We start from the raw sequence: 23537 nt of genomic DNA, 5'->3' as shown, positions 1-23537 counted from the left end.
TATGTGGATAATTAGATTAAAAATAAAAATTTCATTCATCAGTTGTACTTCTAGCATTTCAGGTGGTCAGTAGCCACATGTGGCCAGTGGCTACCATATTAGCACAAAGAGAACGTTTCCATTTTATCACAAAGTTCTGGTGGACAGGGCTGGCTTAAGGTGTAGTTTATGACTGGAATAAACTATATTCTCTCACTTTATGTTAACTGGCCTGTATGGGCTTACATGTTATTCTGTAGTCTTCTAAGGTCTTTTTAGGCCATTTTTTCCCAAATGGGATTAGAAAGAAAGGCTGTGTAAGGTATTCTTATTAAGAATTATTTTTACAGTAGTATAATTAAAAATAAGTATGAATTCATCTGTCTTTACTGCATCTCTGATGGGCTGTGCTATTTTTAGAGGTAGGTTTTAAAAAAGTGCTCTTGTGTGGCAGGTGGAATGAAAATAAAGGGTAACGAAAGGGAAGCAAAAGTAATATAAAAACAGGGAGGGGGACAAAACATAAGAGACTGAAATATAGAGAACAAACAGAAGGTTGCTGGGGAGTTGTGGGGCGGGGGGAGGGGCTAAATGGGCATTTAGGAATCTACTCCTGAAATCATTGTTGGACTATATGCTAACTAACTTGGATGGAAATTTAAAAATAAATAAATTATATTTAAAAAAAATAAAGAGTAAAGGGAAGATTGAACATTAAACTATGTATGTTGCCCTGGTACCCCAAAGAAGACTGGGAAGGGGCAGTCTTCCCCTTGCTTGTGTAGTACAAGGTTCTTTAAAGCTAACTAGCCCAGAACTGGTTACCACTTAATAAACTGTACCTGCTCTTCTGGGTTTATGCACATGCCCCACAAAACTTTTGGGTTTATAACCTGATAATCAAGGGAAGGGAAGAAACTTGCTTGTCTTCTTGCAGATTGCGTGTGTCTATTATATAAGAAAAATGTAAATCAGTGGTGAACTCCCGAAAGTTCAGAACGCCCTGTTGGATATTGAATCATTGAATCATACTGGTGCTTACAAGCAGACTTCTCAACAGATTTGGTCACATGCATTAATGTACAAGGCAGATGACAACCAGGAGGTTTTTTTGAAGGAGACCGAAAGCTCATGACCGAAATGCGGCATTGTGGTGTGTCTGTTGAGTTACTGTGTCTGTATTTGGAATGAACGCTCAGACATAGCAACATCTGTGTGTTCTGTGCAGTGATGGTGCTGCAGTGCCATGTGTTGAAGTATTGATTCATTTCGGAAAAGACAGTGTTAATTAGCTCTGAACCCAGTCGGACAGCTGTGTGTAGATTCTTAGTCGATGCAAATTACTTTAACACTTTGGACTTTGAAATTCTGAAAGATCAGAAGTTCCTTACTGTTTCACTTGATTAGATTCTAGGACTAGTCATTTGATTTCACAGACGCAGGCAGGGCTTAATGCTCCAGTGCTAATAGCTGACTGTGGAAAAGTTTAGAATTGCATTTTGATTTAATCAGCTGTTAGGCTGTGGTCATGGTTGTTGTTTTGTTTTGCTTTGTTTTTACCGTCTTCATAAAGCATGACTCTTGAGTTAACTTTACCAACTCTAAAATATTTATTTAGTTTCTTCTAATTAAAAGTAGCTTTTCATATTAACAACGCACATTTCGTTATTCTTTTCTGAGTGGTGCGAGAAAACAGGAAGAAATTCTTTTCTGTGAGCACAGAATTATGACCCAGATTTTTTTAGGTCCTTAAACTATCTCTGTACTAAACATTTCTTCCTGCCTTGCGTAAATGAACATTCACAATGAGAAAAAAAATAGATAAAAGTCTACTTTTAATGCTGAACTCGATTTGCTCGTTAAGTACACTTATTTTTATCTTGGTATACTGTGCTCTATGGTCATATATAGATTACATTCTACAAGTGGTCAGACGTACATACACTTATTAAAATAAAAACATTTCCAAGATTATTTCTACTTTCTTTTTGCCCGAAGCACGTGCCTGCTCCAAACCCAGCTGCTGAAGCTGAGTGGTCCACACCTGCCTGCTATGAGAAGGATGCTGCTGTGCTCTTACCTTAACCGGCTGTTCTTTGCTCAGTTGCTGTGATAGACAAGCCTCCGTTCAGCGATTAACTCTCCATGTGCTTTCTCCTTTCCCAGGAAGATTCCGAAAGGGCCCGGTATTCCCACCGGTCCAGTCATCGTCGACCTTCTCTGGTTTGTAATAACCGATAAGCTTGCCCCTGATACTTTTCCTCATTGCCTTCATGCAGTCACCCTCAAACTTATGCTCTGTTTGTTTCTGTTCTTATCAGGGAGTTGAGGATGCACTGTCCATTCGAAGTCTTGGCAGCCACAGGGTTGGTATTTTAAGTTGTTTGCGCTGTGGTAGCAGCTTCTGCGTGTGAGCCTTCTGCAGCATTGTTGCCCGAACAATCTGACAGTGTTCATATAGTCCTTTGCCTTTAAAAAAAGAAAAAAGAAAATATTGGCAAAGTCCTTTCATTGGCAAGTGATACTTTCTCTAAATCATTGCTATAATCAATCTAAATCAATTCTAAAATCATGAATATTTTAATCTATTAACATATATATTTACTATTTTTCTATAAAAGGACCTTTGATTTTGGAAAATTATCACAAAATAGTAAGGTTGACTTTTATGGGATGACATCTGTGTGGTTCAACTTGCAAATTTTCCTACTTTCATATTTTTCTTAAAAAAGCAGTTTATTAAATGGGTTAATTGCTTTGGGGCTTGGTTGACTAATTATAGTTTTATTACATACAAAAATTGAGCTACTGATTTGAAAAATTCCCTGCTTAATCATATTTATAGTAATTACCATACTTCAACATTTTGATTAACAGTTTGTAGTGTGCTTCAGCTTCTTAGCATACATTGCTGTAAATCAAGATAAATGGGAGTTTGTTCATTAAAGGCTTGTATATTGTGTCAAGACACGGATCTCTTTTTAAAGAATTGTGCTTTAAACCTTAAAGCAATGCTTGTAATTTATGTATTGGTAAGATTGTATGTGTGTTATATGTAGATTTTTCATCAGTAAAATGATCTTTCATGTTGAGGTCTATATTGGTTAACTTTCCCTAAGTCTAGTTTTCTTCCTATCTTGTGTAATATATAAAAGTACACTATAATAACCCAAGTATGATCTGGTATACTAGATACTGATATGTTTATAATTCTTAAACGGTCCTTTCCTCTGGTTATATTTCTTACTGGTAGATGTAATCTACTGTCTTTTTACAGTAAGTTAGTAGACTTGTTTTTGAATCAAGTATTTTTGTTAATTGCAAAAGTTTAGATTTATGAGAATATTAACAAGCTTTCACAGTAATCTAATCAGCAGCTTAAGAATGATTTTACCGGAGAACCATTTTTTAAAGATAATAAATTCATCCTGCTTCTCCCTGGAGATATTTTTTTTCCCTTTAGACACTTAGGAAAGAATCATACAGGGAGTTAGTCAACAAAAGCTTAAAAGTTGAGTGTCGGGGGCTTCGAAAATCATCTCTCCCCACTTTTTAAAAATTTATGGCTTTTTTCTTTGCTTTCCATTATAATGTTCATAGTGTGAAGTTTCACACAGTTATTATCATCAAGCTGGTTATTTAAATTTCTATGTGGTCTCAGGCAAACTTGACTATATATTAGTTATATTTGTTTATTCGAACAGTAAAACCATCTAAGTTTGACCTAATTTAGGAACCTTTAAAACAAATCTTCAAATAAGCACAAGAGAAATTAAATGTGCAATTAAACTAATAAGGAATTGATTACCCTGAGTGTCTATAAAGTAATAATGAGGATTTTCTTACTATGGAAATTATATAATTAAATAACTTGAAGATAAAAGTGGATCTTCACAGTATTTTATTTCACTGTGGTAACTATGAAAATTTCCTATTATGGTGTAATTTGGGAGTTTTGGTGTTTCTTTGTCAGTTATTAAAGAAATTTTTTTAATGTTTATTTTTGAGAGAGAGTGCGAGTGGGGGAGGGGCAGAGAGCGAGGACGACACAGAATCCAAAGGAAGCAGACTCCAGGCTCTGAGATATCAGCACAGAGCTTGACGCGGGGCTCAAACTCAAGAGAACTCACGAAACTGTGAGATCGTGACCTGAGCCGAAGTCGGATGCTCAACCGACTGAGCTACCCAGGCACCCCTGTCAGTTCTTTTTTAAAATTTTTCTTTTAAAACTTGTAGTTGATGTGTGAAAATTAGCAGTACCTGGATGTGAGGGCAGATATAGTTAAGGTTTTCTGCCCCATTCTTAGGACTTTGATCTTTGATTTTTGTCCAATTAACTTTTAGTACTTTTTGTGACAAATGGCCTGCCCGAAGGTATTTGGGCTGGAAATGGTGTTCATGCTAGAGACATTCTATATAAAAATAAAAAGAGCAAAGATAGTTCAGAACTGAGAATGGTTGGTTTGGGGGAAAGAGGATGAAATCAAAGCCCTGAGCTTAGGATTTAAAGTCTGTTTCTTTAAAAAACAATCTCTCTTTAAAAAACATCTTACAAATGCTTGGTCACTGCTTTTTATACTGAAATACAAGAAGACTGTAAAGTAGACGTCCAAAATTAGAAAACTGAGGTGAGCTTGAACTAGAGCAGTAGGGACACATGGCAGGTTCTTACTGGTGCCGATTTTTACTGTTACAAATACTAGTTCCTATTTAATTATCAGTAGCCTTAGTCTAATTTTAATGGATTTGCTTTTAATATGCTTGCGATTTCTGTTTTGTCGTTTACTACTACACTGTTTAATTCCATGGAAGAGCCCATCGAAGGACATGACTGGGACACACTGGAGCAGAGCCAGTTCACCCAAAAGGAAAGACATCATGGTGTGCAGTTCAGAAAAATGTGCAGTGTTAATATTATGCATTCACTGCTGACTTGGAGAGTTTTGTGGGCTTGAGTAATAGGTGTATGTTCTAATGGAAATTGTCACTTGCTGAACTTTGTTTCCACAACTTGTTTGCTGTATTTCTTTTAATTTTATTTCAAATGAAGACTTTCAGGTAACTGTCTGTGAGGAAAAAAAATTTTTTAATAGACCATAATAGCATTTTGGAAATGTTTTAGCTAGAGTCCTTTAGTGTCTTCAGTTCTCCCCGCTTTGATGAATCATTTGTTTTTAAACAACATAAATGCCATTTGGCAGGTACTGGGGGATTCTTTTCATTTACCCAGTTGTTTTAGTAGCAGTTGGAGTGCCAACTTTCGGATATCTTACCAGTTAGATTCAACAGTTTTTTAAAAAGAAACAGCTGAACTCTGCATTACATTGTGGGAAAGGAAAATCGAAATAGGTCAATTTCAATTCAACTTGTTAAATCCTGTTTAAATCCTATGCCTCTGTAAAATGCCATTGGTGCTCCAGAGAGGATCAGAGAATAGAAGACATGACTGTTTTCTTCAGTGAACTTATCTGGTTGGGAGGGTGGAATAGTTTATATGCAAGAATGTGTGGCTTGAGTGATACGTACTTTAGTGATGGTTTAAACAAAAAAGATACTTTGTTGACTGAGAAAAGACCTAAGTGAAATTTCTATAGAGAAGGAACTTTACTTTCCGGGAAATGTCACTCACCATACAGAGACATTTTATCATTGCACATAATTTACCAAATGCACACCTTTAGGCATTTAAAAAAATTTTAGATAAACAGATTTTTTTTTTTTGCATATGTAATAACACTCTTTATTTCTTGCCTCTTCTGGGTAAGATTGCTTAAAAGGTATAAGCTAGAATGCTTAAAAAACAAAATTAGGAAACCAGAAATCTCAGTAGTTACTATTTTATTGAGTTTCTTGGATTTGAAATGTACTGTTACGCCTATTATGTTATTTTCTTAGAGACTGTACATGAAGTGTGGTTTTTCTGGTCTTACCATAAGTTTTCTGTATTTTTCCTTTATTTATGTTTTTAACGTATGTATGTGTACTGTGCATTCCGCACTTTGCTCGGACTAAGTTTCCAGTTTTGTCCAGTGTTTTCAGTTTTTAGTTTAGTCGAGAAAGGCAGTTTTACACCTGTTTGTCCACAGGCAGCTCCAAGGGAACTTCCTACACTTTGACGCTGCATTTGTTTTTTTGTAAGCCTGATTATATTACATGCTCTTGCTTCGTTATTCATGCCTTGCTTTTGTCACGTTTTAAACAATGGGAAATGATGGTAATGGTCACAACAATAAAAAGTAAAACCTCTTTTAACTTCAGAATGCTTAATTCCTGCATTTAAAGGCTTCCTTGGGATGCTTCATGCTCTAGTGTACTGAGATCGAATCGTCTCACCATTACCGATGATGAATTCTGTGTCTGAAAGAGAACATGTGGTTTTACATGTACATACAGTTTAGCAATAACTTACACTAGGAAAGTGTGGGTGAGGGGAAGAATATTTTTTAATCCACATGTAACAACCTTTGCGTATAATTTGGGGCTTTTAATAGTGCTGGATCTTTTTTAAATTAAGTTTTTATTTAAATTCCAGTTAGTTTGGATTTTTAATCTTTGCAAATGTTGCTTTTTCCTCTTTATATTTCTGATTTTGGAACTACAACCAACTTTCACCTTTCTTTGAAACCCAGTATGATGCTCTCAAGGACAGATCATCAAGACTTTCATCATTAGTATGTAGTGCATGATTTTGTGTTAAATGTAGAGTTTTACTTTATAAATGCTTAATGATGCTAATCATAGATTATGACTAACTTTCACAGGTTTGTTCTTACGTTTTGGGGAAAGAATATGGCCAAGAATACAACCGTGGCATAATTTAATATTTGAATCGTTTTTCTTTTAGAATTTCAGGATCAGATAAAAATTATTTACTTTCCTATTTAGGACTAAGCTTGGTAGTCACTTCTTTTTTTAGAGTGATAAACCACCCAGCTGACACATGTGCATTGCCCGGAAGACATGTTTCCGGCAGTGTTTGATACTCACTGAACTACAGACCCTGCTGTGTTTCACGTTTGTGTGTCCCAACCCGGCAGGTGTGAGGTTACTAAACAGGAAACAGCCAGCAGTGAGAGATGATGCCGGAAACATCAGTTATGTTCGCTTATATTTGCTTGATTTGGTTCGTTCTTTTATGTGTGTCGTCTTAGCCAAGGAAGTTTAGTTATAGCATGTTTTCCTTGGTTATGTCAGTAGATGGCCTGAGTTTCTAGATTGTATAGTCATCTCTTAAAATGTTCAGGGTAACGTATACATGGAAGGTTATGCATATTCAAAAAAGGAAAGTGAGCGGACAGATTCAGGATCGAGCTGTGTGTGTGTGTGTGTGTCAGATGGTTGGCCTGGAGCAGACTAGTGATAGCTAGGACGCTTCTGCCCGCACCTCCTCATTTCACGTGAGCCGGGCATAGCTGTACTGGGTTTCTTGTCTCCCCATTGACCCGTGTAGTAGTATTTCTGTCCTTTATTCCCTCGTATACACTTGGCTCTGCACTCCTGGGAGAAGTTATGTATTGAGACAGTCTGTCTTCCTAGGACCTGCGTGTAAGGCCGTTGTCTGGTAATGCTCTTGCTACAAGGCACAATCCATACCATGTTGGCTGTTTTCTTCCTGAGCAGCGCGTGCTGTGGGACGACTAACTTGGGTCAAGGGTGCATTCTTGGGCAAAGCAATGTCCTGTTCTTTCTCTCTTGTTTTGGTTGATCCCAAAGGATTGCCCTTTGGCTTTTAGCTGAGGACAACCTAGAAGGAGGTGGACCCTCTTGTCACCCATGTCTTTATGAAGAAGATAGAAGGACTCAAATAAAGGGTGGGGAGAACATCCCCACAGATCCCCTGCCTGGCTCTGAGTCATAATTGCATCTTTTTTAGCTGGTTGCACATGGAGCCGATGGCACGGGGAGTGGGAGAGTGCAGATGTGTAGAGGTGCTAGGGATCTTAGCTAGTCAAGGGCAGTGAATCATTTACTAACAGCTGGGAAGTAGATTGCATGGGGACTACTCTGTATCTCATGCATCTTTCTGTGTCTAATTTTAAAACAGATTTTGTGAAGTGATTGTTAAAACTTCACTGTATGATCATTAAAGTTAACTTCCAATGTTTGTTTCCAGAATCATTCTTACAGTCACTCTTACGGAATGAAGAAGAGGTCTTCTGGTTCTCGTAAAGACCCACTGGTTAGTTGTGTTCTTTCTCATGTCCCACTATCTTGTGCTGCTGTAAAATTCACGGATTACTTTTAGGGAACTTGAGAATTATGATTGCAATTTTGGTGTGCCTTAGGCGTTATTGCAATCTGATACCATACTGAAACATGATTCTTCAGAATCTTATTTAAAAGTAATTTTGTTTTCACTTACAGGATTTACTATCAAGTTAATACAAGAAGTTCCTTACCCACCTGTTTTCATTTATGAACTGTCTTTTGGCATATACTTCAAGAATACGTTTAGTGAGATTTTTATCCTTGTTTTAGAAATTTGAATTGATTTAGTTGTGGTAGTATCGGCGATGCCAAACTCACAAATAGGTTTCATTCTGAGAGTTTGTAGGTTAAATTCTGGGAACGTGGAGTGAGTTTTCTGGTAGAAACAATGAAGTTTGTGTTAGCAGGGTTCCCGTGCTGTCTTGCAGAAAGCTCTTTAACCTATAATGCCGCGAAGCCACAGGACCAACGACAGTGCTCCATTCCAGCCACTTCCAGCCACTTTGCTAGAAAAAGCGTGTCCGGAATGCCCGTTTGGGGTGTGAGGAACACCTCTCCCTGTTAGGCTGCCACAGTACTGGCAGGAAAATCAGTCCCAAGCTCCCCTGCTAACTAGTTCTGTGGACAGGGCTCTGATATTTGGTGGGGTGAGAGAGGGTCGGTGGGCTTTGGCACAGAGGAGAGAGGAGAGAATGTGATGGAGAGGACATTTGTGAGAGGTGGGGGCTGAAGCATCGGGAGCTCTGGGGAGAGGTGAGTCCTGGTGCCTTGTTGCGGGCGTGGCACAGGGAGGCAAGGCCTGGAGTGGCAGGGGGGCGGTGGGAGGAGGGGTGCCCCCGACTGCAGGGGGATTCGGTCAGGGATTGCTTACATTTCTTCAACTTCTAGCAAAGAAGATGGCTGGATAAATTAGAAAGGGAGTTTTGTAGATGATTTTCTCTATGTCAAGCAACCGCAGTCTGTAAAATGGGTTATTTTGTGCAGTGTATTGAAAATGAACTTGCCATGGAGGTTTTAGGCCAAACCTGTTCAGTAAACACGTGCACTCCATCTTTGGTAACGTAATTTGATCAGTTCATTTTGACAAATAATGGGATTAGGAGAAGTTTGGAAAGAAAAAAGACTTGAATATTTTCTGTGACATTGCCAAATGGAATTATAATTGGTAATTACTAAATGGTAATTATAATGGTAATTATAAATGGCAGTTACTCAGTTGTCCTGGATTTTTCAAGGATGTTACTAAATGTGACATGAGAATCAATCACTTATTATTTCTATTTCATTTTGACTGAGGGTTTATGCTCATGTTTTTAAAGTAAAAAAGTTAGTAGTGACTTGGTTTGAAAACAGTTAACCTTTAGTATTGGTCTTTTTTTGGAGACTTGAGATAATTATTATTGTAACTTTTACTTAATGCAATTCAGTGCTTTAAAGTCATTGTTTTGGAGGAGAGGGCTTTGGCAGTATCGGAGTCTGCCTTTGTGCATTGGTAACGTTTAAGCTAAGAAAAGTGTTTAATTTTACTTTCTGCAGAGTGGCCTCTACTTTGACCAGAGAAACTATAGCAGTCTCAGACATAGCAAACCCACCTCTGCCTACTACACTCGGGTTTGTCTCAAGCTTTTTGGCTCTGTGTGTTTTATTGTCCAACTTTAACACATTTCTAACCCTCGATTTTGCCTTTTGACTAGTTAGAACTAATCTGTGAACGGCTGTGTGTCCCCTGGTTTGTGGTAACTGAATTCATATAGTCTGTGTGAGTGTGTCTTCACACACTGGGAGCTATTGAATCACCGTTGTTGTAAGTGAGTACCATTTTCTTCCAGTTTTTTAAAGTGAAAAAACTTAACATAGAAAAAAGTTCAAAGAATTGTATAGTGACCATCCATGTGCCTACTACTTAGAGTCTACAATCAATATTTTGCTGTTTCCTTTATCATATTATTGTCTGCCTGTCTGTCCATCCATTGATCCATCTTTTTAGGGGGGGGGGGGGGATGTATTTCAGAATAACTCGTAGGCATCAGTACACATCATGGTGGATGTCTTTCTAATAAAAGCTTACATGTAAAGATTTAAACTGTAAATGGGATGAGAAGAATATAATTATTTGTTTAATGTTAGAACTCTTATTTTTTTCAAGGCATTTGGCACATCAATAAATTTAAAAAACATTCAATACATGGTGCATAGTACATTTAAAATAATTCACTTGTCAAAGCCTGCACACACAGCTTACTCTTATTTGCCCTGTCTGATGGGCTTGGGAAAAGGAACTGAAAATTATATTTTCAAATGACGTCAGAAAAACAAAGATTTAATTCCATTTGAGAGTGCTGTGCCTTGTCGGTGCTTGGGCTTTGTTGTGACCACTACAGTTTATCTGATTAAACTAAGGCACTTGGTCCATGGCTTGTTTTGAAAGACTGGGTTTCTCATCCATTTGGAAAACAGTGTTTATAGTGATGGCTTGGAGCTCATTTACCTGGTTCCTCAGCAGTCAGGCTAAGCCCATCAGGAGTCTGCTGTGAGATCACAGAATGTCCCAGGAACTACTGGCGACCTGCGTGTGGCCACCGTCCTCCACAGACCCTGTGCCCTGACCCCCTTTCCTGGAGTGTTTTCTTGGGCTGCCATACTACCTCCTGACGTTACTGTTGAAAGCCCAGTAGGACTTAAACCCATTTATGGAAAACCATCCCAGGTGTTTTTGTTACTTATCCCTTAAGATGGGTACTCAAAGATTTTTTTTTAACGTTTATTCGTTTTTGAGAGGAGAGAGAGAGTGGGAGAGCACGAGAGCACAAGCAGGGGCAGGGCAGAGAGAGAGGGAGACGCAGAATCCGAAGCAGGCTCCGAGCCCAAAGTGCAGAGTCCGATGCGGGGCTCGAACTGGTGAACTGTGAGATCATGACCTGAGCCGGCCGAAGTCAGAGGCTCAACCAACTGAGTGAGCCCCCCGGGCGCCCTCAAAAAGATTTCTAATGACTAATTTTTTTTCACTTGTGTGTTACTTAACTGCCTTAAGCACTCAGGAATTGCTAATAAATTATGCAGTATAGAATAAACGCGGCTTCTGCTTTCGTGTTGGAGAGACCAGTTCTTTTGTTTTGCTAAGTTACCTTGTTCTGTTTTGCTTTTGTTTCTTAACAGTCTTCTTCCCTGTGTAGTGACCCTCTGGCGACCTCAAGGAGTAACAGGGTTAGTACTTTGTGAGAAGTGTGTTGCCTTCATCGCTACCAGTTGCTTTTCTTTGGGTGAGATCGTGCACTTTTTTCATAGGCCTCCTCCACTGCAGATTCTGGTCTGCTGAGAAGTACCAGTCTGGTTCGTATTGCTCTCTTCCAGTGTGTGTACTCCCGGGGAGCCCCTGTCATGGCGCTGACTCTGGCTTGACAGCTTTCCTACACAACAGTCGGGGACACATGGCTTTGATGCTGTGTGTCCTCAGGATGTGCTGCCTGTGCTTAACTTGCAAAACTTTATGGTAGTAAAAAGGCCCCTGTTTTCCAGATACAGCTGGCTGCTGGTAGGCCCTTGCTTAGGATTGGTTCCTGTAGAGAAGGCCGACCTGCATGGGCCCCACTTCACTTGTGTACTTTTGTGACATGGCTGCCCATGCACAGCGGCCATGTCTTTCTTTGGGACAGCTGTGGCCTTGGCCACATTAATACCAGGCTCTAATAAAGCAAGCTGATTAGAAAGCGGAAGCCATAGCTCTGTGAAACGTGCGACTTGTGAGCCGGTTGCTTTCGAGCTGTCGCTTGCTTGCTGGGGCCTGTTCTCGTAGACCGGCCCCTTAGGGCTCTGTAGTTTCGTTTTATGGTGCCGGTGGGCGAAATGCTTTCTGTCCCTCGCTTTCCTTTTCTGCTCAGAGAATAAATTCATAAGTGTTCCTTCTCCTAGCTTCGTAACACAATGATGGGAGGAAATACTGTAACTAAAGGTGCTATTTAAACGAAGCGTGAGCTTGAAGTTTTAATGGGATCGATGTTTAGGGCTTCATGCATATCAGTGGGTGTTCTCACCTGAGATACCACTCTTTGACGCCTTTTTGGAACTGAGTACTGCAAAGACGTTGTGACATTTTCCAAACAACTTGGATGCTGAATCAATAGACAAATGGCATTTTCTCTGTTCTGTAGGTGTCATTGTATGACGGTGGATTATATAACCCTTATGGGTCTCGAACTGTAAGTCCAACCGGAGGGAGGTGGTGAAGAGGGTGATGTGCAGGTGGGCACAGTTCCCTTACAAAGGAAAAGTCATTTCATCTGACCTGCGGTTGCTCTGTAAGCAGCGACCCATGAGCTAGCCAGTTGTGGCTCTCACCCAAGCTGTGAGCAAGTGCCTGCCGGAAATCATGGCTCAAAGTCTGAAGGGAACATAGGCAGAGGAACCTCTTTTCCTGCTCACTAGTCCCGCAGAAAGAGGATGAGAGCAGTGCTCCTCCGGGCATCCCCTTCCCCTTCTCAGCCTCCTGCCGAGCGATGCTGGGTCTGAAGGGTTGTGGGGGAGGTAGGGTTCCAGACCAGGGAGTAGCCAGCACCTTCCCTCTGGGAGCCAGCAGCCACTTAGGGTCCAGGGTCCTTAATGTATTCCCAGCAGGAAAGGGACTGGCCATTATTGTACAACCTTTCTTCTTGGAAACTTTATAGCCATCCGAATACAGTTCCTACTCCTCAAGAACGAGTTCGGCCCGAAGCAGTCCTGTGGTGAGCTGTCTGGTCTCTTTGCATGCTTTGTAGACACTTGGGGTTGTTGAATTAACCTGTACTCACGGTTCAGAAGACTGAGGATGTGTGTTTCACTCTCGTGCGTGGATTATCATTGGCCGTCAGAGCACAAACTCAGGTGTACTAATTTGTCCTAATGGGTGGTTTCTGTATGAATGTGGCTTTGTACATAATTTCTTAAATGAGTCTGGAACCAATGCCATTAAAAGTTTAAAAAATGTTGTACTGTCATTTATGTGAACTTCTTGTCTTTTTAGTGGTGATAATTCAAAAGATGGGTTGATCATCCTGAATTTCTCCCCTCCCTCTGTTTCTGCTTCCTGCGTTGAGCCGTTTCACTTGCCTGCCAGCACTTCAGGGATCAGTGTTGTGAAAGGAGAAGTAGTAACAAGCCAGCTTCTAAAAATTGTTACATAAAAGACAAAACTGGGACAGTTCTAATCACCTAATCTTTCTGGAATATTAAAACATTTTTTATTTTATTAAAAAAATTTTTTTTTAATCTTTATTTTTGAGAGAGAGAGAGAGAGAGAGAGAGAGAGAGCAAGTCAGGGAGGAACAGAGAGAGGCAGACACAGAATCCAAAGCAGGCTCCAGGCTACGAGCTGTCAGCACAGAGCCCGACACGGGGCTCGAACTCACAAACTGTGAGATCGTGAAGTCGGACGCTTAACTGACTGAGCCACCCAGGCGCCCCAAAACATTTTTTAAACATTTTTTAAAGTTATAAAAGTGGTATTAGCTTAAGGAACGTCCAAATTAAAAATCCCTTGACGCTTTCCCCCGTTTCTCTTCCCCCAAATGCAGGCTCTGTCCTCGTATATCCTTTCAGAGATACGTTATGCATGCATGAGTGTCCTTTATTTGACCAGTATGTATATGTATACAGATTGTGCCTCAGCTTGTTTTCTTTACTTAAAGTCTCTTTTTTGTATCCATACATAAAGATTTATTTCATTCTTTTTTTTGACATTTAAAATATTTTTTGGAAATGTTAATTTTTCAAGACAGAGAGCAAGAGTGCATCGTGTGTGAGCACAAGCAGGGGAGGGGCAGAGAGAAGGAGAGAGAGAGAGAATCCTAAGCAGGCTCTGTGTCAGTCCAGTGCAGGGCTCAGACTCACAAACTGTGAGATCATGACCTGAGCTGACATCAAGAGTTGTATGCCCACCCTGCTGAGCCACCCAGGCACCCTTGACATTTAAAAGATTTTTAAAAAGTAAACTATGTTCCTTTTTCTACTGAATGCTTTTTGGAGATAGTTTTTTTTTTTGTCAGCACTTTCCTTTTTAATGGCAATCTATCATTTCATTAGTGCATGAATTGTGCATTTCTTTTTGAGGATTTCTTGGATATATTTTATGTTTTGGTACGGGTACTGCTTTTCTTTTTTGTTTTTAAATTGAAGTATGGTTGGCGTCCAGTGTTACATTACTTTCAGGTTTGCAACACAGTCATTGGACAAGGCTATACATTCTGTGTTTGCCACAATGCATCTGTCACTGTTCAACACTGTTACAGTTCCATTGTCTCTATTCTCTATGCTCTAGCTTTTATCCTTGTGATTTAGTCATCACATAACTGGAAGTTTGTATTTCCCACTCCCCTACCCATGGACATTTAGGGTTGCCAGAGTTTGGTTACTAAACACTTGCATAGTGGACTTTCTTACACAAGTCTATTTTTGTGTACATATGAGTAGATCTCATGCCAGGTAAATTGCTAATCCTAACATGATGGGGGTCAAAGAGTATATACATTAAAATTATGATGTACGTTGCCGTATTGCCCACCAAGAAGACCGTACTAATTTACTTTTCCAGTGGCAAAGGATGACTTTAAGAACTACCTTGTTATTCTTGACAGTGTCAAAATTGGAGAAGTTACTTTTTTAAAAAAAAATGTTTATTTTTGAGAGAGAGAAAGAGAACACGCAAGCACACGAGTAGGGGAGGGACAGAGAGAGAGGGCGTCAGAGGATCCTAAGCAGGCTCTGTGCTGACAACAGAGAGCCCAGTGTGGGGCTTGAACTCACGAACCATGAGATCATGACCTGAGCCAAAGTCGGATGCTTAACTGACTGAGCCACCCAGGCGTGCTGGAGAAATTATTAAAGCAGTTTCTTAACGTTCGATACAGATTGTTTTTGTGGAATGGAGTAAGTGGACTACGTAGGTTTTCTTTTATGTATGTGTTTGACTCTGTTCTCCTGCCATTTCCAAGTGGCACTTCTCAAGAATTCTGCTCCTTTACTTAACAAAAATGTGCACAGGAATGTTTAAGGAGATAAAGGTTTTTTGATATAAGTGGGGAGTTTACTTTTACCTTACTCCATAATAAAATTCCACTTGGCAATTCTTGGGCCTGGTAGCATTTTTAATGTACCAATGTAATGACCCCTTGCAAACAAAATTACGGTAATGTATTTTCAGTCAAGCATAGAATCTTGTCCTTGTGTGCTAGCTACATGCTATTTCATTTGGACGTTGGGTTCGGAGTTATTATCTTAGTGATGCCAGAATGGTTCCTCAGTGATGTCAGAATGGAGGTAACCTTCACCTGTGGAAGAGGAGTCTTCTAGGGCTGGTGAAATAGGAAGAAAACTATAGAGTGATGTTAGAAATAGCTCCACTCATTGCATAGGAATGAATAAAGGAAATAAGAATCATCATTTCAGTGTCCTTGCTGGTAGGCAATTCTTTGACTTACGTTATTTCCCCAAAAGATATTCGTATATTTTCTCTCCCAAACTGAAACGTCAAGTACGCTTACTGACCCCGGACGGGATCCCAAGGGGCCTGGGGGTTTAAAAAGCATGAAACCCTGGCTGCTTTTGGTTGGTCTGTTTATACCCCAGCCCCTCACTCCTGTCCTCTTTTCTTCTGTAACTTAAATAAAAGATAAAGTAGCCTTTTATTCTGTGTGCTCTTTGGAAACGTCTGTTGGTTTTTAGGGATAGTTTATTACACCTTGAAGTCCCTTTTCTGTCTGATGGTGCATGATACATGGTGCCAATTAGATGCTCACGTATTGCATTTGCATGCTTCTCGAAACCTTACCTAACGTGCTTACGGTCAGGTGAGACCTGAAGTGAAATCGCCTCGTTTTCATTATCTGCTTTTACCGTCCATAGTTTACCGACGATGGCAGTGCAAGCGTTGGGTCTTCTGGTCGCGCCAGTCACGGGCGAAGGGACAGTGTGGTGAGCGTGGTTTGCATGCAAACACATACAATGAGTTTTAAACTTGCACCAGTGTGTGATCACGTGAAATCTATCAGGAAGTGAGATTTGCATTTGGCAAAATGAGCATTTTCCTCAGATTTCACTTATATGAATAATTTGCCTTCAGAAATGTGTTCCCGCGACTGCGTATTCTCTGGGGGCTGTGGAAACTTTCATTAGTAACTTGCCTGCTCACACCCCTAACGTGCTAGTCTTTGCGTATTTGAAAGTTTTTCACTTTCTATACTTTGTTGCTATTTCATTCACATGCATTTATGTGCACAGTTCACCACAGACAAGTTTCTCAAGCAAAATTAATGCTCTGCTCTGTGTAAAACTCATAACTGTGGATCACAAATCATGTTGCCATCAGTTGCTTTCTTCGCTGTGTATTTAAGATGTATTGTTTATTGTTTACATATCTTTTAAGACCTGTGAGCTTTTTAAGAGTGGTTGATGGCAAAACTTAAAAATTCTGGTCTTAGAATTCAACTAGCTTAATAATTGTAGAGGCAACAAATAGCTGGGTTAGACTACAAATTAAATAATTTCAGATTATTCTTTTTGATGAAGCTGGAAGTTTTACAGAGAGCTGATGGCATTTTTGCTACATATAAGAATTGATTTGAAAGTTACATTGGTAAGGATGGTATGTCAGCTTCGAGCTAGAAAAAAGAACCGTGTTTTGTGAAAGATTGTAATAGATGTGAAGTTTTCTTAGAGAAGAGGAACACCAAATGTTTGTGAGATTTATTGCCAAGAATGCAGTGATCTAATGAAGGCAGTTGTGGTCCATTGGCGAGCCCGCTAGAGCTCATACTCATAGCTGAAGGAGAAAAAACAAGCCAGGCCACCTGAAAGCCCCTGGGAGAGTGATGGCGTTGAAAGGGCTGAAAGGGCAGGGACTTTAAGGTCACGATGCCTGGCTTTGAGCCACTTCCACAACCTCTTAGTTGTGTTAATTGCAGTTTATTTGCGGTGGGGATGTTAGTGACTGTCTTTGTAGGAGGGCTTAATATATGCATTAAATGAATTAGTATGTGGAAAATACCTACCGCAATTCGGAGACGGTAGGGACCGGTAAGATATTAGGTATGTGTCAATCTAAGTTGTATTACTATTAGTGTGAATAAAAATACTGTTGCTTGACTGCAGTTGCCCTTAGCAAAACTTCACATTGTGAGCCTTTTTTGTCTCTGTGGTTGGACTTCCAAATTCCATTCCTGGATGGGAAGAGTTTTTAAGCAAGGCAGTCAGACAGAGCTGAGGTAAGGAAAGCTGATGAGTGAGGTAAAAAATACTCCTTTATTAATTCACCAAATGTTTAGGGAGTAAAGTGCTGGCGGGCCAGACAGACCGGGTTTCTGACCTCCTAGAGCTTATATCCTTGTGAAAGAAATAGAAGATAAGTAAGCAAAGGAAGATAAAAAGAAAGTAACCCCGGGAACTGTGAAGAGAAAAGCAGGGACAGGACAGGGAACGTGAAGGGACGCGTGTGTGTGTGCAAGTCCCTTTGGACAGGGTGGTCAGAGAAGGCTTCCCCAAGGAAAGTGACCTTTGAGCTGAGACATTCCTCCTCGTAATGGGAGGAACCAGCTGCCCGAAGAGCTGGGAGCAGAGCTCTGTAGGCCAGTGACAAAGTCTCAGGTGGGACAAGACGCAGTGTTTGGGGAACCCAGAAAGAGGCCAGTGTAGTTCTGTCATTATTTTGTCCCACGGTTCCTGGTCTTGAGGAATGTGAGAAGGAGGGAAGTGTAGAAATGGGGTGAAAGTGCAGTAGATACCCTGCAAATAGTTCCGCATCGAGCATACAGGTGCTTAACAGAGTTGATACTGTGACGAACTGTAAATTTGAAATAGGGTAGAGGTTTTAGGGAAATACTGTTCTAGGGACCCTCCCAGTGAGGATGATGTATGTGCCACACACGCTACCTTTGCTGGCCCTCGGGCAGTAAGTGATCTCTGTAGTGTCGAACTCTGGCGAAGGTGAATAAAAGCGTGTTTCAGGCAGCTGTGATTTCGTTCAGGAACGCTTTACATTTCTTTCCTACTTCTTTGAGGATGTTAATTGCATCCGTTTCCTCATTTCATGATACGTAAGTTACCAAGCACCTAAAAAAGTTGTCCACTCATATGCCAATGTTCTTACCTTTTCTGCTCTCTTTTCTTAACCTTTAAAGCCTCTCATTTTTTCTGATTGAAAGGTTTCTGCCGCCGATTATTTTAGTCGCTCCAATCGTAGGGGGAGCGTGGTCTCTGAGGTGGATGACGTCATTATCCCAGATGTGACCCGCGTGAGTGTATTGCATGCAGTGGTTGTGGTGTCTCGGTCTTGCGACTAACGGCTCACACATTAGCTGTTTGAAAGTTAGGAACTTAATTGTAGCATAAAATAGCTATTTGTTTTGGAATGTGTATATTGATATGCTCTGATTAAAAAAAAAAAAAACAAAAACTTTTCTGTGAAAAATTTCCCCCGCGGAACTTACCAGCAGTTTCCACAATTACCAGTAATTCGCCAATTTTACTTTATTGCCCCCTTTCCTTCCTTTTTTTCCCCTGAACTATTTAAAAACAAATCCATGTCATTTAGTTCAGTATGCATGTCTAATTGAGAATTTCTTGTTGGTTTTTTTTTTAATGTTTATTTATTTTTGAGAGAGAGAGAGAGAGAGAGAGAGAGAAAGAGTGGGGCAGGGGCAGAGAGAAAGAGAGAGAGAGAGAGAGAGAGAGAGAGAGAGAGAGAGAATCCCAAGCAGGCTCTACACGGTCAGGGCAGAATTCAGTGAGGTGTTCGATCTCACAAACCGGGAGATCATGACCTGAGCCAAAATCAAGAATTGGATGCTTAACCAACTGAGCCACCCAGGCACCCCTGAGAATTTCTTTTTCATATTCACTCTACTATTATCATACCTAATAAAATAAATAATTCCTTGGGGTGCCTGGGTGGCTCAGTCGTCTGAGCGTTTGATTTTGGCTCAGGTCATGACCACATGGTTCATGAGTTCAGGCCTTGCATTGGGCTCACTGCTGCCCGTGCAGAGCCTGCTTTGGAGCCTGTGTCCTCCTCTGTCTCTGCCCCTTCCCCGCTCACGTGTGCGCGGGCTCGCTCTCTGTCTCAAAAATAAATAAACATTAAAAAATAATAATTCCTTAAAACCATCTAATACCTAGCCCATATTTAGATATTCCTAATCAGTCTTAAAAGTTTTCTTTTTATTTTGGTGAATCTATGTAGTACTGGGTAGACTTTGAAGGTTGAACAATAGAACGTATTAGTTAGCAAAGTATCGCTAACATGTGGTTACTCAGAGGAATCTGAATAGATTTTAAACATTTGGACCATGGCATTGTTTTGAAGAAATGCTTATCCTTTGCTTTCACATTCATGGGGAAGTGAACTTAGGAAAGATTGTCCAATAGAGATGCCTCGAAGCGTTTGTCTTAATGAAGGAACCCCAAACAGATATACTCCCTGACGGATCTAACAACCTGATTTTCTCTTTGACACCTTCCCTCCCTTGCTGGCATTAGTGTTGTTTTGCACATAGACCGGTGCTGTTCTGATTTTCAAGCCCTTTGAAGCAGATGAGAGGTAGTATTTCTAAACCAAAAAGTTAGTTTTTAAATGAAGAGATATTGATTTACATTTAGAATGTTACTGATTGTATTTATTTGTATTTGATAAACCTTTATTTATTTTCAGAGAGAGGGAAAGGGAGAGGGGCAGAGAGAGAGGGAGAGAGAGAATCCCAAGCAGGCGAAGAGCCTGTCAGCAAGGAGTCCAATGTGGGTCTCGATCCCACTAACACAGGATCTTGACCTAAGCTGAAATCAAGAGTCAGATGTTTAACCGACTGAGCTACCCAGGCACTCCACTGATTGTATTTAAATAGCTGTTTCTGAATGACTTTAATCCTTGTAGTCCTTAAGTATTCCAGATCGTTGGGCCTCAAACCTGGCCTTAGAGCAATCCTGTCTTGCCCTCTGTCAGATCAAGGAATCTCAGCATGCGGAGTTGGAAAGCTGGCTGCCAAAAGTCTTTGCTCTGAAATATTGCTCATTTTATTAATTTGCTTAACAACTTGTCCTTTTTTTGTAGATACAAACAATTTAATGTATACACCTTTTTTTCTTAAAAACTTGAATTCTGTTAGCCTCATATTTGTGGTGGTGGTTTTGTCCTCCTTACATGTATTTCTTGGCAATTTATCTTAGTAACTACACAGAAGTGAAAAGCTTGATAGCTTAAGAAAAAAAATCTCTTCCTGCTTCTACTGATTTAATATAACTCTTTTCTTTTCCCAGATAGTTATTTTGGTTTATTTACATATTTTAAAATGAAAGTTATACATATTTAATGTGTATAACATGATTTGATAGAATAGCCTGTGTGTGTGTGTGTGTGTGTGTGTGTGTGTGTGTATAACCATTATACATGGTTATAGCACCCTCTTATTTTATAGCCTGTGAGCTAATGATTTTTATCTTTTTTTTCATTCTTGTTTAAGTACCTGTAATGATATCCTTAATTTTACCTCTTGATAAAACCTTAATGTGTTAACTAAAATTTAAATTAAAAAAAAAAAAGGTTTTACTCTGTAAAAAAACAAAAACCCTAAAATGCTTGCCATTCCTCTCTCTAGAGCAAAAATTTTCTCTAATATTATTTCTTGTAAAGGGGAACTATAATTCAGTTCATTGTGGATAAATGGGAAGTAGACTTGATATTGCTAAGATCCCCGCCTTTAAAAGGTAAGCTGGGAAATCTGCACTTTTATGCGAAATATTCTGCTTTTAAGACACTGACAGTGAATTCACAATTTTAAAAGACACTTTCTGGCTTCCCCACTGTGGACCAAATATATGTGTACAGTCTGCTCCATTTATAACTTCTGAGCTGGGAGTGCTTGAAAAGGGTGCCAGGCCCTGATTTGGCAAGACTCTTAACACAGTGTTTGTGACTGCTCTAGCCAATGGCCTTTTTCTCTTATCCTATCGGTTAGGCTGGGGAGAAGAATGTAAATGTGCTAACTTTAGTTTTACTGATTATTAATAATTAGTGCATTTCTGAGTGGAGTCCAAAGCCATTTTTGCTTTATGAGATTATTAAAGTTAATTGCTCCCTTCCCTTCTGTAGTTGGGGAATCAGATCTTCAGTTTTCTGGGTTTTTTTTTCTGTCAGAATTTTTATTAGTGTTATCATATCATATATAAAATTAGAAGTTAATAAATGATTAGACTAATGATTACATTAAACAAATACTATAAATACTTTATTTGACTATAACTTTATAACATTAAAAAATAAGTAGTTTATTCAAATGCCTTAATATAAATACCTTTAACTTCTGATCATATATATTACTGATACATTTGACCAAATGGTGGCTGCACACTGAAAATTGTACACATCAGACATGAATAGCTCAGTCCTTTTAAGAAAATAATTGTAACAAGGTACCAGTCTTTATTTCTAAACAACTTTTAAATGACAGCATCAAAATGTATTTATAACTAAAATGCTCTGTTTCTATTCTATTCTAAAAAAATTCAGTTGTATTTTACCATTTTAGTCAGGTAAAATTATCTGTCAAACTAAGCAGCCTTATGTTTAAGTGGTTCAAAGGGCCTCTTAATCAGAGAATAAATATCAGAGAATAAATGCCTTTCTTTAAGAAGAAACAAGGAGTTTCAAAGATTTGACAAGATGTGTATTCTAAAATATTTCTCACATGTGTTAATTTCAACAAATATTCAAGGAGTTCAGATTTAAAGAGAAGTAATGTACAGTCTGTAATGTCAAGAGCAAAGCATTTTCAAGCATCCTGGCATAAATAGGGCGAAGGCTTTTATCGCTGAAATGTGGGGAAGATTATATTTAATTTTGTTTACTAGTTGATCATGGAAATTCTTCAAGAAAATGTTACTTAAAAATTTATTTATTTATTTATTTGAGGGGGGTGGGCAGAGAGAGAGGGACAGAGAATCCCAAGCAGGCTTGAATTCAGGAACCATGAGATTATGACCTGAGTGGAAACCAAGAGTTGGTCACTTAACCTAACTTTGAGCCACCCAGGCGCCCCTAAGAAAATACTACCTTTGAACTTAAGCTTTCAAATTGGAATATGAAGTTTGCCACCATGTGCTCTCCTTTTCACATTAATACTAACGTGAAATATTGCAAGCTTGTTAGCTGACTTTCAAGTTCAAACGACCAAACCCCTTCCTTGATCGGAAAATTACCTATTTAATTATTTAAGAGTGCAATGACATAATGTTTACTTGAAATTTTTTGAGAAGAGTAGGCTACAGTTAACATTAATGAGCAAGTCCTGAGCACCATATTAAGGCGGAAAAAAGCTTTGCTTGCTGTTTTTTGTTTTTGTTTTTGGTATTTTAGTCTACTTTTTTATTAGCCACTTTTTTAACAATTTGATTTACTTTTAATAGTTTTTCTATCTCTAATTTGTTTTACAGAATTGCGACCATATATGCAGCCTTTGCTTTCTGATTTCTCACTAATGTTACAAAGTTTTTATATTGTTGTGCATATTCATTTTTCCATTGTTACTTGTACACAACAATTTTTTATCAGCTCTAGTCACCATGATTTTGCATTAGATCCTCAGGCCTTATTCATCTTATAGCTGAAAGCTTGTAGCCTTTTGCTGTTTCCCTATTTCATACTTTAATATATTAAACATGATTAACTTTTATTCCATTTAAAAGCCTTTTCAGTACCTGGCAGACTCTGGGTCATCATTATGAACCTTGGCTTGTCATTGCGGTACAGGTGTTTAGACCTCCTAGAGAGAGCACTGGGGCTTTTGGAAGACCAGGTTTCAAGTGGCTTTTTGTCTAAATGGGAGATAGCACGTAGCAGAGCACAAGTCTGAGAAGTGAGAACTGGAGCCTCTGGCCAAGTCACTGCAGCTCAAGAACCTGGACTGCAGCGTCGCTGCTCTTGGCATTTTTTGCTGCCTTGACACTCCCCGAGGTTTGGCGCGTGATCAGTTTGGGTTGCGACAGTTGGGATCTGTCAGAAGACAGTGGAAGCGATAGGATCGACGTGGCCACGGACTAGTTCAGTAGCTGACTGTTTAAAAAATGGGTGGGTTTGGCGGTCATTTTTGTGACAGGGGACATGAGCCAGGGTTTTAGGTGGACCTAGAAGAGTGTTTCCGGATTTTGCCTGTTTTTCTCTAACTCATTAGTAGAAGAGAGGTGGGAGATACTCTGAGGAAAATAAGGCAGTTTTATCCAGACACGGTATTTCTTTCACTCTGAAGAATAACACTTTAAATGTGAGGCAGTGGTTTTAGTAGGATAAATGTGATGGAAGATGATTCCTTTTCGTGGCAATAATCGCCAGTATTAAAAAC

The 23537-nt window shown here is 39.5% G+C and overlaps 1 protein-coding gene across 13 annotated transcripts in view; it reads left to right on the top strand.

Moving 5' to 3' along the window:
- Nucleotides 1–23537, top strand: part of LRRFIP2 (LRR binding FLII interacting protein 2) — a 106090-nt gene that overhangs the window by 43488 nt on the left and 39065 nt on the right. For 7 of the 13 annotated variants that reach the window (XM_030329964.2, XM_030329969.2, XM_030329970.2 and 4 more), the window contains exons 5-15: nt 2146–2202; nt 2301–2345; nt 6609–6650; nt 8093–8158; nt 9724–9798; nt 11344–11391; nt 11473–11517; nt 12336–12383; nt 12849–12905; nt 16060–16128; nt 18354–18443. The exons of 4 other annotated variants lie outside the window; for them this stretch is intronic. In XM_030329964.2, coding sequence (XP_030185824.1) covers nt 2146–2202; nt 2301–2345; nt 6609–6650; nt 8093–8158; nt 9724–9798; nt 11344–11391; nt 11473–11517; nt 12336–12383; nt 12849–12905; nt 16060–16128; nt 18354–18443 — 642 coding nt within the window. The remainder of the gene's footprint in view (nt 1–2145; nt 2203–2300; nt 2346–6608; nt 6651–8092; nt 8159–9723; nt 9799–11343; nt 11392–11472; nt 11518–12335; nt 12384–12848; nt 12906–16059; nt 16129–18353; nt 18444–23537) is intronic. 2 more of the 13 variants (XM_030329968.2, XM_032594640.1) reach the window with 1 other exon arrangement.

The sequence above is a fragment of the Lynx canadensis genome, chromosome C2 (genome assembly GCF_007474595.2).
Source record: "Lynx canadensis isolate LIC74 chromosome C2, mLynCan4.pri.v2, whole genome shotgun sequence".
In the NCBI taxonomy this organism is placed as follows: Eukaryota; Metazoa; Chordata; class Mammalia; order Carnivora; family Felidae; genus Lynx; species Lynx canadensis.
Note: the sequence above shows the minus strand (reverse complement) of the source record. Positions and strands in the feature narration are given on the sequence as shown.